Source organism: Lineus longissimus, chromosome 11, assembly GCF_910592395.1.
Source record: "Lineus longissimus chromosome 11, tnLinLong1.2, whole genome shotgun sequence".
NCBI classification, from domain to species: domain Eukaryota; kingdom Metazoa; phylum Nemertea; class Pilidiophora; order Heteronemertea; family Lineidae; genus Lineus; species Lineus longissimus.
Window position 1 is genome coordinate 15,102,930 of NC_088318.1, and position 16,432 is coordinate 15,119,361.

The window sequence follows — 16,432 nt, forward strand, 5'->3', positions numbered from 1 at the left end:
AAATTACATTATATCTCATTCCGACATTCAATAAATAATAGTGGCCAGAGCAGCAAAGATTGCTCCTATGGCAAATTTCCGCTAAAAAAGACAGCGAAAACGATAATTGCCTGCCAACCCCTTCGAGGAGCTTTGCCAAGTATTAAAGACATGAAACTTGACGGTGACGGTAACTTGCATATCACATTATACCATAAGTCTGCGTTAGACTCCGGGAAATGCTGAAGATATGTAGTAGACTTCCCGGGAAATGCCGAAAATCTGTAGTAAAACATATCCATTGACCATTGACCTTAAAAGGACCGACCCGGTGGGTTATATTAAGTTAGATGAAGTCGCTAATAGGGGCATCTCCTATCTCACAGAACATCGAAACAATTGTCGCTTGTATGAGAAATATAATTATCACTGAATCGAACCTGACCAAGGCCCCTAATTTCATACTAATCACATGGGTGTATCATATATGGGCAACCATGCTCCTGCCAATCGTTGCAAAAAACTAAATTACGTGTAGTTGTGACTGGAGGAGTAGTTGTGCCTGCAATTAAAATATCATAATACAACGTTGTTGTTTTGATAACTGTACATCAATGTACGTCAATGTACAGTTATCAGAGTCAAGAGATATTGAGATCAGCTGTTTTCGCAGCGTTGAATTTTAACAAAATGTCACTTTCCAGTAAATAATGCAGTAACAGTGAATGTGAACAAAAGGGTTTTTAGTTCAAAATACATGTATTGCAAATACTGCAATGGATAGATGTGTTACCACACCCCGGACGCAAGTGTAACTTCTCTTTCAACTAAATCTTTGAAATGACTGTTCTCTGAAATTTCCATAAATCTAGCATACCTTTGTCAAACCTGGCTAACTCAATTTCCTGTTTAAGATGATATCCCCTTTATTCAGGAATGACTATAGTTGTAACTATTATGGCTCACCGCCGACTTCATCTGTAGCCATCGAACCCACCTTTGCATCTAGGTGTACGATATTCTCTATGATATTGGTTTATACAATTAATATCATGTATGTTTACCTGTGGTAGTTGATCCCAGTTCTAAGCACACCTTGATTTTCACTTGTAGTTCGATATTGTCAGACTCATCAATAGGATACACAACAATCTGTACCACTACCGCAACTGATCCTGGTTTGAACTTGATTCTAGTATCATTACTGAACTTATTATCAGTACCTGGCTGGCTTTGCCGGGTTATTGAACCCTGAAACAATATAAAGAACAATTAGAAACTATGGCGGGACAGAGATCACCTGGTTACCTTGAAGACTGAACCTAAATATAGACAGACGCCATTACACCTAATCTTATAGCATTTATCGACGGTTAAACAGGGAATCATGTTATGATATATATTACCTATTACTCGTTATACTAACCATACTAACCATATACCTTATATAGCTTACTAATCATCACGTGACCTGTATCTTTATATATCTTGGTTACTTTGATAAACTGGCTTATACCTGTCGACCGTTGTGCGTGTTGCGTCTATGCCTGAGCAAGAAACAGAACAAATCATCGCCGTCGGCAACAATATGATTCATCGATTAAACAGCTTTCAAATGCGTAGTACCATAAGGCCTACTGGATTTTGCGTAAAGAAAGCAACGAGCGCAATGGGGGAGCGACCATTATTTTTGACCCCGCCATTTGGTCATCCTAAAATAGATTTGGGGCCAACACGGCCACAGAATAGCCGTCCCTCCATATGCTCGATTCTTGGGATTAACTCCTCAAGTACGTAAGCCATAGGTTTAAATCTGGACATATTTCCTCAATGTGATGGTGTGGTGCGTTCGTTTAGGTACAATTCTTGATTGTTACTCCTCAATGGGGTGGTGTAGTGCTTCGGTCATGGGTTCGATTTTAGATTTACTCTTGGTGTGGTGCAGGTCTCCGCCCCCTGTTTACCTCAATATATGACATGGATACCTTCCATTCGTCATTTTGGCGCTACTTATCAATCCCCATGTCACAAGATAAAAGTCCAAGTGAGTTGCACTTGTAGTCCCTCTATTTATGCCCATAACAGCAAATATATGTACAGTTACCTAGATGCTGGCACCTATCCATCACCATGAACTTAGCCGAACTCATATTCCAAACTAACCTAATTTGACAATATAATTGTCCCTTTAACTGCAAGTGAATCACCGGTAACTAAAAATAGTATTCCATCGCTGCGGCTGCCAGTCCATATTATACAGCCTTATGTGTAACCTTATGTGTACTGGAATTCTATATCATGGCTTGTGTGCTAGAGTTATGTGTGCTAGCTTGATCGACTCCAGCATGCGTTTGACCTACTTTTCCAATGATAACTCCCCATGTAACCACGATCCTAGGATGACCAGACTATGTATTGAATATAGGAAAATACACCTGGGGACCGTTGCACTCCGACGTTGCGTTGCGTTGCGTTGCTTTCTTTGCGCAAAGTCTCGTAAGCCATACCTTAATGCCTAAGCTGATGGACTATGAAAACCTCTATCTGTGGGGTGCCCAAGAATCGAATGATAGGATACCTGTGTTTAGACACCTTTTAGGCGACTGAAGTCTTTAAAACTTACCTTTTCGAAAAAAGAGGTGTGCGCGCGCATGGTGCGTGTGTGTGTTAGTGTGTCGAGGAGCGTGCGTGTGTGGGGGGGGGGGGAGGGTGAGCAAAGTGACACTCGTACAATGTACATGTGCGTGCAATGAACTCTTATAATTAAGTCGTAAAAATAACTATTTATTAGTAATTTTCAACTAATACTGGTAGTAACTATTGCACCGACTAAGAAATTAGCTATTTTTACTACTGTACTTCGAAATAGTCTAAAAAAACAACTGAGAAAAATAGTAATTATCAACCAATAATAAATACATGTAGTTGTTTTTACCACTGAGATGGTTAATGGCGTACCTACTCAAATTAGTTTGAAATTTACTCCTAATTTTAATTGTGTGTGTTAAATAGTGAGGCGTATAGTCGGACTCGCACACTTTTATTTTGACATTCGAACATGTTGGGCAACTTACTTTATCGATGTCCTTTAATGAGTCGGTCGGAAATTTTCTTGTCTGCACTGAGAAGGATTTTACGTTGACTGTTTTCAGCAGCACAATCAGGTCAAGTTCTTTCGCGGTCGTCTCACTCAAAACGACGGTAACTTCAATCGGACCCTTGCCCTTGAATGGTTCTTTGTTCTGCCCTGGCCGAATGGCCTCCTTTTTCTTATCGTCGGTTTCATTTTTTCCATCCGATTTGATATTGATGTTTTCAATTGGAATCAGAGTCTTGTTTGTCATGGCAGACACGGATAAGCAAGGCGTTATCGTTGTCGTCGGCACACTTGTAGCTGAAAGGATAAACACAAGTGACCGTGTCCTACATAATGGGGAATGATTTCCACCCTAACTAGAGTGAACATAAACAATGTCTTCTGCATAAGATAGTGTTAACGAGGGAACACATACTCCTGTTTCTTGGGGGGGGGGGGTGGAACCAGAATTAGACGTACTCGTCACAGAAGTGCAATCGTATTCGTCTTCACGACCTGGGCAGTCAAATTCGCCATTGCAGACGGAAGTGTTCTTAATACACTCTCCGGTATTGCACTGATACTCCGTGCACTTGGTTGTTGTAGAAACTGATGCTGAGAAGGAGTAGGAGTAGGAGAAACAAATAAGCTACTCAGGTATGAATAGGAACGAAACAACATACCGTGCCTAAAGTGCAAACGTAGCTTTATTTGGCTGATTACATAATGGAAAACTTTTGCAATTACATTCCTGTTGTAGTATATGATTAGAAAAAACAATGTCTGACGATATGCTAAAAACCGCATTGAATTTGGTCCATCAGTTCGAAATATTTAAATTTCTGATACCAGATGCTACGATCTGTGGTTAGAAGGAGGAAAACACACTTACTTGTAGCGGCGGTTGTAGTTGTAGTGGTGGCTATAAAAATAAGAAAGTATTGATCAGTCATGTAAATCTAACATGGTCGCAAACATGCTGCTGCTTCATCTCATTTTCTAAAGTGGCGCTGTGGTTAGAGCACCGGGCTCATAATCAGGAGGTCGTGGGTTCGATTTTCGGAAGGGTCACTGCTGTTTCGTCTTTGTGTCTTTGAGCAAGGCACTTAACCCTACTTGCTTCTCTCCACCCAGGAGTAAATGGGTACCTAGCTGGCAGAGTTGGCACACTATGAATGTCAGTCCTGAGCGCTGTATAGCTGCAGCTCGGATCTGTAATACTCCCAGAGAGTAGAGCTTGAACCAAGAATGTACAAGCCAATAGCTAGGGGTAATGATGTGAAGCGCTTTGAGCGACTGAAACCAGTTGGATTTAGCGCTATATAAGTCTCATAATTATTAAACCTGTCCAGTAATTACAGCTATATTCCTTAGTTTTTAAGTATCGAATACCCGTCTATATAAGTCTCATAATTATTAAACCTGTCCAGTAATTACAGCTATATTCCTTAGTTTTTAAGTATCGAATACCCGTCAATTAGTATTTTTGTATTCTGATGAGTGGGAAATAATTAAAAAAACAACAATTTAATGGTTTAAGCAGCCATGAAGATCACTCAATGACAATAGGTGTTTCTGGCTGACTGCACTAATTTTAGTGATCATTTTTCTGTTCTTGCAGGTTGTTTTCAACCAAATGAATCAATCTTTCAGGTTTTTTGCAGTGGTTTGTGATCGTGAGATCATACACTTTCAAAAAAGCGTGAAAATCACATTTTATCAGTCCAAGCTAAAGCTATTTTAGAAATATTAACCTCCAAAATGGAAGCCACATAAAAGAGTAGCAGCCTAATAGCATAAAATATACTGTAAGTTCGTTTTTCCATAAGTTTTATTTTATCTCTAGATACTTGTGGTAGAGAGAGTAGCCTTGGGGCACTAATTGGCAATTCGTGGTCATGAAAATCCAAATTCGACACCAAAATGCTTGTTGATTAGATTACTCTGGTATATCTTCAATTGGACATGTCATGTCAGTTTCAAATTACATTATATCTCATTCCGACATTCAATAAATAATAGTGGCCAGAGCAGCAAAGATTGCTCCTATGGCAAATTTCCGCTAAAAAAGACAGCGAAAACGATAATTGCCTGCCAACCCCTTCGAGGAGCTTTGCCAAGTATTAAAGACATGAAACTTGACGGTGACGGTAACTTGCATATCACATTATACCATAAGTCTGCGTTAGACTCCGGGAAATGCTGAAGATATGTAGTAGACTTCCCGGGAAATGCCGAAAATCTGTAGTAAAACATATCCATTGACCATTGACCTTAAAAGGACCGACCCGGTGGGTTATATTAAGTTAGATGAAGTCGCTAATAGGGGCATCTCCTATCTCACAGAACATCGAAACAATTGTCGCTTGTATGAGAAATATAATTATCACTGAATCGAACCTGACCAAGGCCCCTAATTTCATACTAATCACATGGGTGTATCATATATGGGCAACCATGCTCCTGCCAATCGTTGCAAAAAACTAAATTACGTGTAGTTGTGACTGGAGGAGTAGTTGTGCCTGCAATTAAAATATCATAATACAACGTTGTTGTTTTGATAACTGTACATCAATGTACGTCAATGTACAGTTATCAGAGTCAAGAGATATTGAGATCAGCTGTTTTCGCAGCGTTGAATTTTAACAAAATGTCACTTTCCAGTAAATAATGCAGTAACAGTGAATGTGAACAAAAGGGTTTTTAGTTCAAAATACATGTATTGCAAATACTGCAATGGATAGATGTGTTACCACACCCCGGACGCAAGTGTAACTTCTCTTTCAACTAAATCTTTGAAATGACTGTTCTCTGAAATTTCCATAAATCTAGCATACCTTTGTCAAACCTGGCTAACTCAATTTCCTGTTTAAGATGATATCCCCTTTATTCAGGAATGACTATAGTTGTAACTATTATGGCTCACCGCCGACTTCATCTGTAGCCATCGAACCCACCTTTGCATCTAGGTGTACGATATTCTCTATGATATTGGTTTATACAATTAATATCATGTATGTTTACCTGTGGTAGTTGATCCCAGTTCTAAGCACACCTTGATTTTCACTTGTAGTTCGATATTGTCAGACTCATCAATAGGATACACAACAATCTGTACCACTACCGCAACTGATCCTGGTTTGAACTTGATTCTAGTATCATTACTGAACTTATTATCAGTACCTGGCTGGCTTTGCCGGGTTATTGAACCCTGAAACAATATAAAGAACAATTAGAAACTATGGCGGGACAGAGATCACCTGGTTACCTTGAAGACTGAACCTAAATATAGACAGACGCCATTACACCTAATCTTATAGCATTTATCGACGGTTAAACAGGGAATCATGTTATGATATATATTACCTACTAGCATTGTACCCGTGGCGCAGGCAGGTTCAAATGGGCTATACCTTGAATAGATTGAATTGCAATAAACATCTAATGCAATATCAAAGGAGCCATATCGAAGAGACATGTTGTAGACTTTAGTGTGGTTCTTATTTCGGAACAAACTATAGCTGACTTGATTGGTGCTGCCACCTATACTAAGTTTGTAACTTGTAGTATACATGCTTGCTTATGTGTAGTATACATGCTTGCTTATGTGTAGTATGAATAAATAAAGTGACTCAGCAAAAGGAACCCATGTTGTCCAGTCTCTTTGAATTCGCTCCGACAATATCAAGCTGGAGTCCGCAAAAAGACAAATTAAACCAACCATTTGTCCACAGACTCGGACCTAGCTGTGGCGTGCTGTATGCGTGCATATAAAAGTATATCAGTTGGTCCGATAGAGATGATGAGGCAATGCCTCGTTCCTTAGTCAGCAATATGCGCCTTTTTATACGGAGAAGAAGGATTACCCAGATAGGCCATGTCCGCCTCCAAATGGCTCGAACCAATTGCACTATCACTACTATAACTTTAAAATGCGTGCTCCTCCTACATGTAGCCAGGTCTCGGGCAAGGCACTTACTCGACAGGCAAGCTAGAGGTTCAGCACCGTGAGCAGCTCCTTGATAAGGCCAGTTCAGGTTCAGCGCGCCTCTTCAGATCAAGTATTGAGAGCTGTGGTGAGCACATAAACATACCATGCAACCGAAAGTACCAAAAATACATTTTTGTTTACATTTGAACTGCGCACATACGTTTGTTTACAATTTCTTTCCCCGCGAAATCTCGAAGATCAGGTGACCTACAATCGTGGATTGAAAATAACATTAACCTTGGTTCAGCAGGTCAACACGTGTACAGGCTGTTCCAATCACCCCCCTACAGCCAGCCGTTCAACAGGTCAACAGGTAGTGTTAGTCACCCCACAGGGAGTGCAGGTGATTCATTAATCCCCGGCATAACTAAACAGCAATGGCTTGGCTTCCGTGAGTGGTAAGGAGAATTGACCGTGTCCGATTAAAAATCCCTCATTACTGCTCCGCTGAAGTAAATTTCCGAAAATAAACATGACGTTGCATCAGGATAACATATCACCTGCAAACGTGCAAAATTTCGAGACGAAACACGACCCCCAAATGGCACTTTAGCGAGCCGCCTTATAGTATTATGATATAGATTACTCGTTATACTAACCATACTAACCATATACCTTATATAGCTTACTAATCATCACGTGACCTGTATCTTTATATATCTTGGTTACTTTAATAAACTGGCTTATACCTGTCGACCGTTGTGCGTGTTGCGTCTATGCCTGAGCAAGAAACAGAACAAATCATCGCCGTCGGCAACAATATGATTCATCGATTAAACAGCTTTCAAATGCGTAGTACCATAAGGCCCACTGGATTTTGCGTAAAGAAAGCAACGAGCGCAATGGGGGAGCGACCATTATTTTTGACCCCGCCATTTGGTCATCCTAAAATAGATTTGGGGCCAACACGGCCACAGAATAGCCGTCCCTCCATATGCTCGATTCTTGGGATTAACTCCTCAAGTACGTAAGCCATAGGTTTGAATCTGGACATATTTCCTCAATGTGATGGTGTGGTGCGTTCGTTTAGGTACAATTCTTGATAGTTACTCCTCAATGGGGTGGTGTAGTGCTTCGGTCATGGGTTCGATTTTAGATTTACTCTAAGTGTGGTGCAGGTCTCCGCCCCCTGTTTACCTCAATATATGACATGGACACCTTCCATTCGTCATTTTGGCGCAACTTATCAATCCCCATGTCACAAGATAAAAGTCCAAGTGAGTTGCACTTGTAGTCCCTCTATTTATGCCCATAACAGCAAATATATGTACAGTTACCTAGATGCTGGCACCTATCCATCACCATGAACTTAGCCGAACTCATATTCCAAACTAACCTAATTTGACAATATAATTGTCCCTTTAACTGCAAGTGAATCACCGGTAACTAAAAATAGTATTCCATCGCTGCGGCTGCCAGTCCATATTATACAGCCTTATGTGTAACCTTATGTGTACTGGAATTCTATATCATGGCTTGTGTGCTAGAGTTATGTGTGCTAGCTTGATCGACTCCAGCATGCGTTTGGCCTACTTTTCCAATGATAACTCCCCATGTAACCACGATCCTAGGATGACCAGACTATGTATTGAATATAGGAAAATACACCTGGGGACCGTTGCACTCCGAAGTTGCGTTGCGTTGCGTTGCTTTCTTTGCGCAAAGTCTCGTAAGCCTTAATGCCTAAGCTGATGGACTATGAAAACCTCTATCTGTGGGGTGCTCAAGGATCGAATGATAGGATACCTGTGTTTAGACACCTTTTAGGCGACTGAAGTCTTTAAAACTTACCTTTTCGAAAAAAGAGGTGTGCGCGCGCATGGTGCGTGCGTGTGTTAGTGTGTCGAGGAGCGTGCGTGTGCGTGCGTGTGTGGGGGGGGGGGGGGGGGGGGGTGAGCAAAGTGACACTCGTACAATGTACATGTGCGTGCAATGAACTCTTATAATTAAGTCGTAAAAATAACTATTTATTAGTAATTTTCAACTAATACTGGTAGTAACTATTGCACCGACTAAGAAATTAGCTATTTTTACTACTGTACTTCGAAATAGTCTAAAAAAACAACTGAGAAAAATAGTAATTATCAACCAATAATAAATAGTTGTTTTTACCACTGAGATGGTTAATGGCGTACCTACTCAAATTAGTTTGAAATTTACTCCTAATTTTAATTGTGTGTGTTAAATAGTGAGGCGTATAGTCGGACTCGCACACTTTTATTTTGACATTCGAACATGTTGGGCAACTTACTTTATCGATGTCCTTTAATGAGTCGGTCGGAAATTTTCTTGTCTGCACTGAGAAGGATTTTACGTTGACTGTTTTCAGCAGCACAATCAGGTCAAGTTCTTTCGCGGTCGTCTCACTCAAAACGACGGTAACTTCAATCGGACCCTTGCCCTTGAATGGTTCTTTGTTCTGCCCTGGCCGAATGGCCTCCTTTTTCTTATCGTCGGTTTCATTTTTTCCATCCGATTTGATATTGATGTTTTCAATTGGAATCAGAGTCTTGTTTGTCATGGCAGACACGGATAAGCAAGGCGTTATCGTTGTCGTCGGCACACTTGTAGCTGAAAGGATAAACACAAGTGACCGTGTCCTACATAATGGGGAATGATTTCCACCCTAACTAGAGTGAACATAAACAATGTCTTCTGCATAAGATAGTGTTAACGAGGGAACACATACTCCTGTTTCTTGGGGGGGGGGGGGTGGAACCAGAATTAGACGTACTCGTCACAGAAGTGCAATCGTATTCGTCTTCACGACCTGGGCAGTCAAATTCGCCATTGCAGACGGAAGTGTTCTTAATACACTCTCCGGTATTGCACTGATACTCCGTGCACTTGGTTGTTGTAGAAACTGATGCTGAGAAGGAGTAGGAGTAGGAGAAACAAATAAGCTACTCAGGTATGAATAGGAACGAAACAACATACCGTGCCTAAAGTGCAAACGTAGCTTTATTTGGCTGATTACATAATGGAAAACTTTTGCAATTACATTCCTGTTGTAGTATATGATTAGAAAAAACAATGTCTGACGATATGCTAAAAACCGCATTGAATTTGGTCCATCAGTTCGAAATATTTAAATTTCTGATACCAGATGCTACGATCTGTGGTTAGAAGGAGGAAAACACACTTACTTGTAGCGGCGGTTGTAGTTGTAGTGGTGGCTATAAAAATAAGAAAGTATTGATCAGTCATGTAAATCTAACATGGTCGCAAACATGCTGCTGCTTCATCTCATTTTCTAAAGTGGCGCTGTGGTTAGAGCACCGGGCTCATAATCAGGAGGTCGTGGGTTCGATTTTCGGAAGGGTCACTGCTGTTTCGTCTTTGTGTCTTTGAGCAAGGCACTTAACCCTACTTGCTTCTCTCCACCCAGGAGTAAATGGGTACCTAGCTGGCAGAGTTGGCACACTATGAATGTCAGTCCTGAGCGCTGTATAGCTGCAGCTCGGATCTGTAATACTCCCAGAGAGTAGAGCTTGAACCAAGAATGTACAAGCCAATAGCTAGGGGTAATGATGTGAAGCGCTTTGAGCGACTGAAACCAGTTGGATTTAGCGCTATATAAGTCTCATAATTATTAAACCTGTCCAGTAATTACAGCTACGTATATTCCTTAGTTTTTAAGTATCGAATACCCGTCTATATAAGTCTCATAATTATTTAACCTGTCCAGTAATTACAGCTATATTCCTTAGTTTTTAAGTATCGAATACCCGTCAATTAGTATTTTTGTATTCTGATGAGTGGGAAATAATTAAAAAAACAACAATTTAATGGTTTAAGCAGCCATGAAGATCACTCAATGACAATAGGTGTTTCTGGCTGACTGCACTTATTTCAGTGATCATTTTTCTGTTCTTGCAGGTTGTTTTCAACCAAATGAATCAATCTTTCAGGTTTTTTGCAGTGGTTTGTGATCGTGAGATCATACACTTTCAAAAAAGCGTGAAAATCACATTTTATCAGTCCAAGCTAAAGCTATTTTAGAAATATTAACCTCCAAAATGGAAGCCACATAAAAGAGTAGCAGCCTAATAGCATAAAATATACTGTAAGTTCGTTTTTCCATAAGTTTTATTTTATCTCTAGATACTTGTGGTAGAGAGAGTAGCCTTGGGGCACTAATTGAAAATTCGTGTTCATGAAAATCCAAATTCGACACCAAAATGCTTGTTGATTAGATTACTCTGGTATATCTTCAATTGAACATGTCATGTCAGTTTCAAATTACATTATATCTCATTCCGACATTCGATAGATAATAGTGGCCAGAGCAGCAAAGATTGCTCCTATGGCCAACACAAAAGGTGATTCCATGCCTTCGCATTAATTTAATGTTGCTAAGATTATTGTTGAGATTTTTCTTAGCTTTGCCGCCAAACTTGATTTTGCCTTAAATTGGCTGCCGAATTCTAAAATGGCTGCAGAGTTGGACTTTCTAAAGAAATTCTTTATGAAGGTTCTGTTCTGAAAAAGTCTTCTTCCATGTTATGTAATCTTTCATGAGCGTATCATTTTAGCCAGGACGTCCTCCTAAGTTCTACTACCATGTTATGTAATCTTGAATAAGAAGTAAACGGTTCAATACAGGTGGAGTAGCCAGTTGTTTCATTTAAAAGTGCAGTAATCTACAGTAACAGCTGAGAAAAAAACGCCTACCGGTAGGCACGAATCTGCTAAGCATAGAACCGTTTCGCTTTATTTAGTTGAAAATCAATCTATCAAACCATGTTTTACCAAACTACAGAATGTACGTAACGCGTAAGCGATATCTAGAGTCCGCTGGATTTATTCGCAATGCATGTTTCTCATACCTTCACTTTCATAGCAAGCATGGACACTGATTCCACCAATTTTAGGTTTCTCAATTTCGCCAGAAACAGCAATCCGTAAGAAACTGTCGCCATTTGTTCCTGGCAAACGGCTTCGAATTGTCTTTCCTTCCGTAATCATGAAATTCTGAAAAAATCAGATGGTCACGATAAGAAAAAAAGAGATTGTTACAATGTAGCTAAGCGAAGTATGTTGTTACGCGGGATATAAAAAAATTACGGGTAATATAATAGCGACCACCACTGTTACACCGCTGTTTCAACATGTGCGAGCACCTGAACTATTTCCTTGAAGCCAGCATTTTACCAATAAAAATCTCCTTTTGCAAATGTTATAACAAATATACTTACTTGAACTTTTATAATAAACTTTGTTAAAAAATAGATACCTCACAAATGGTTAATTTGAGGTTTGAGAGAAGTGGTAAAAAAACTGTATTTTAATACATCTTAAAAGATGTTTCAGCCAATCGTTTACTCCAGCGAAGTGCCACCCGCCAGCAACATGTCAATGACCTTCGCACAGACGAGGAGTGGTCCTCAGTATTTCCGAGCAATATCAGAATTTGCAAAGACTCCAAATAGATTTTCAACCATACCCTATCGATCCGCGCATAAACTATCGATGCACGGATGACTCCCTGCAAGGGGCTCGTAATTGGAGATTAATTAAAATTACCTCCAATGTACATATGTATATAGATTTTTCTTTTTTGTGTGTGTTTGGAGATGACAACTACTACAATTGTATTGTGAAAGAAGACTAGTCAGTTGACAGTTTTGTAATAATGACCCTTAATAATGCCATTTGTCCTAAATTGATATATCAGGTATCCCAGAAAACGTCACACTCTTTGACTTGTAATCATTTTGAAAATACACAGGAAAATATTTTTGGATATTGTCAAAATTGTAAAATACAAAGTAAAGCTTACTAACCCTGTTCAATCTGTGTTTAACGTGCCCTTTATCCCCTTTCATCGCCAATCGTGAAGGTTTTTATTTTTTTATTTTTTTCAATTAGATAAGCTCTTGTGAATTTCATCTTAATGTACAATTTCCTCACAGGCGTGTCCCCAGGAAGCCACAACCCTGTCCTAAATATCCTTTAACTTCTGCTCATCCTTTAACTCATGCGCTTTATAGTTTTTCTTTATTTGTCCACAATACACATTTTTCCTTCAAGTAGTCCCAGATTTAATAATCCGTTGAATAACTATTGGGACTTTGAGAAGGCCACTTCCTTGAATCCCTTATATTCTTAAGTTGCCTCATCCAAACAGGCTTCTGTCACTCGAATGGCTTCTTGATAAGGCCATATATATTCAGTTTGGAACAGTCTTTCCGAGGATAAAGCCCACGACGATTGAAAGGGTTAGTTGTCCCGATTTTGAATTTTTGGCTTCGATTTTTGTATTGAGCAGTACTCGGAACAGAGATTTATATCCGATTGTTAATTGATATTTCAAGGCTTCCTCACAATATCCTAAAACTGATTCATCACTGGGAACTGGCGTTCGAATCCAATTTGAGGTATTACACGGTAAAAGTTGGACGTTGGGCACCCGATATGTAGTAAATATGTGCAAAGGATATGAAAAGTGCTAAGTACATTTTATACTACGAAAGTAGTGAAAGCATCAACAGCTGGTTAATATATTTTAACTCACATCAAAAGTTGCTCTGTCACTCCAGTTGATGCCATCAGGACTTGTCGCAAACTTGACTGTAAGTCCTGGGCCGACAGGACCAATTGTTGCCGTGACTTCGTCAATAATGGGATTGCTTCCAGGAATATTGTTGAGTTTGAGCAACCAATATACTTCACGCTGGCTCCAGTCATCATCGATCCACGTGAACAATCCTCCACCCTCAAGGGCATTTTTTGCGAAGTTGAGGGGTGCGGAAGAGCTGGCAGTGACCAAAACATCGTCGCTTTTTAAATAGTCAATTGTTTTCGCGTTCTCCAGGCAAATTTCCGCTAAAAAAGACAGCGAAAACGATAATTGCCTGCCAACCCCTTCGAGGAGCTTTGCCAAGTATTAAAGACATGAAACTTGACGGTGACGGTAACTTGCATATCACATTATACCATAAGTCTGCGTTAGACTCCGGGAAATGCTGAAGATATGTAGTAGACTTCCCGGGAAATGCCGAAAATCTGTAGTAAAACATATCCATTGACCATTGACCATAAACGGACCGACCCGGTGGGTTATATTAAGTTAGATGAAGTCGCTAATAGGGGCATCTCCTATCTCACAGAACATCGAAACAATTGTCGCTTGTATGAGAAATATAATTATCACTGAATCGAACCTGACCAAGGCCCCTAATTTCATACTAATCACATGGATGTATCATATATGGGCAACCATGCTCCTGCCAATCGTTGCAAAAAACTAACTTACGTGTAGTTGTGACTGGAGGAGTAGTTGTGCCTGCAATTAAAATATCATAATACAACGTTGTTGTTTTGATAACTGTACATCAATGTACGTCAATGTACAGTTATCAGAGTCAAGAGATATTGAGATCAGCTGTTTTCGCAGCGTTGAATTTTAACAAAATGTCACTTTCCAGTAAATAATGCAGTAACAGTGAATGTGAACAAAAGGGTTTTTAGTTCAAAATACATGTATTGCAAATACTGCAATGGATAGATGTGTTACCACACCCCGGACGCAAGTGTAACTTCTCTTTCAACTAAATCTTTGAAATGACTGTTCTCTGAAATTTCCATAAATCTAGCATACCTTTGTCAAACCTGGCTAACTCAATTTCCTGTTTAAGATGATATCCCCTTTATTCAGGAATGACTATAGTTGTAACTATTATGGCTCACCGCCGACTTCATCTGTAGCCATCGAACCCACCTTTGCATCTAGGTGTACGATATTCTCTATGATATTGGTTTATACAATTAATATCATGTATGTTTACCTGTGGTAGTTGATCCCAGTTCTAAGCACACCTTGATTTTCACTTGTAGTTCGATATTGTCAGACTCATCAATAGGATACACAACAATCTGTACCACTACCGCAACTGATCCTGGTTTGAACTTGATTCTAGTATCATTACTGAACTTATTATCAGTACCTGGCTGGCTTTGCCGGGTTATTGAACCCTGAAACAATATAAAGAACAATTAGAAACTATGGCGGGACAGAGATCACCTGGTTACCTTGAAGACTGAACCTAAATATAGACAGACGCCATTACACCTAATCTTATAGCATTTATCGACGGTTAAACAGGGAATCATGTTATGATATATATTACCTATTACTCGTTATACTAACCATACTAACCATATACCTTATATAGCTTACTAATCATCACGTGACCTGTATCTTTATATATCTTGGTTACTTTGATAAACTGGCTTATACCTGTCGACCGTTGTGCGTGTTGCGTCTATGCCTGAGCAAGAAACAGAACAAATCATCGCCGTCGGCAACAATATGATTCATCGATTAAACAGCTTTCAAATGCGTAGTACCATAAGGCCTACTGGATTTTGCGTAAAGAAAGCAACGAGCGCAATGGGGGAGCGACCATTATTTTTGACCCCGCCATTTGGTCATCCTAAAATAGATTTGGGGCCAACACGGCCACAGAATAGCCGTCCCTCCATATGCTCGATTCTTGGGATTAACTCCTCAAGTACGTAAGCCATAGGTTTAAATCTGGACATATTTCCTCAATGTGATGGTGTGGTGCGTTCGTTTAGGTACAATTCTTGATTGTTACTCCTCAATGGGGTGGTGTAGTGCTTCGGTCATGGGTTCGATTTTAGATTTACTCTTGGTGTGGTGCAGGTCTCCGCCCCCTGTTTACCTCAATATATGACATGGATACCTTCCATTCGTCATTTTGGCGCTACTTATCAATCCCCATGTCACAAGATAAAAGTCCAAGTGAGTTGCACTTGTAGTCCCTCTATTTATGCCCATAACAGCAAATATATGTACAGTTACCTAGATGCTGGCACCTATCCATCACCATGAACTTAGCCGAACTCATATTCCAAACTAACCTAATTTGACAATATAATTGTCCCTTTAACTGCAAGTGAATCACCGGTAACTAAAAATAGTATTCCATCGCTGCGGCTGCCAGTCCATATTATACAGCCTTATGTGTAACCTTATGTGTACTGGAATTCTATATCATGGCTTGTGTGCTAGAGTTATGTGTGCTAGCTTGATCGACTCCAGCATGCGTTTGGCCTACTTTTCCAATGATAACTCCCCATGTAACCACGATCCTAGGATGACCAGACTATGTATTGAATATAGGAAAATACACCTGGGGACCGTTGCACTCCGACGTTGCGTTGCGTTGCGTTGCTTTCTTTGCGCAAAGTCTCGTAAGCCATACCTTAATGCCTAAGCTGATGGACTATGAAAACCTCTATCTGTGGGGTGCCCAAGAATCGAATGATAGGATACCTGTGTTTAGACACCTTTTAGGCGACTGAAGTCTTTAAAACTTACCTTTTCGAAAAAAGAGGTGTGCGCGCGCATGGTGCGT

General features: G+C 40.0%; 1 protein-coding gene across 1 annotated transcript in view; it reads right to left on the reverse strand.

Annotated features, from left to right (window-relative positions):
• LOC135495301 (mucin-2-like) overlaps nt 1–16,432 on the reverse strand; it is a 93,891-nt gene that overhangs the window by 56,133 nt on the left and 21,326 nt on the right. Inside the window, exons 24-35 of the mRNA XM_064783765.1 lie at nt 14,837–15,023; nt 14,305–14,334; nt 13,564–13,874; nt 11,876–12,020; nt 10,193–10,222; nt 9,781–9,915; nt 9,298–9,617; nt 6,080–6,266; nt 3,948–3,977; nt 3,536–3,670; nt 3,054–3,373; nt 1,044–1,230 (exon numbers count right to left, since the gene is read on the reverse strand). Coding sequence (XP_064639835.1) covers nt 1,044–1,230; nt 3,054–3,373; nt 3,536–3,670; nt 3,948–3,977; nt 6,080–6,266; nt 9,298–9,617; nt 9,781–9,915; nt 10,193–10,222; nt 11,876–12,020; nt 13,564–13,874; nt 14,305–14,334; nt 14,837–15,023 — 2,017 coding nt within the window. The remainder of the gene's footprint in view (nt 1–1,043; nt 1,231–3,053; nt 3,374–3,535; nt 3,671–3,947; nt 3,978–6,079; nt 6,267–9,297; nt 9,618–9,780; nt 9,916–10,192; nt 10,223–11,875; nt 12,021–13,563; nt 13,875–14,304; nt 14,335–14,836; nt 15,024–16,432) is intronic.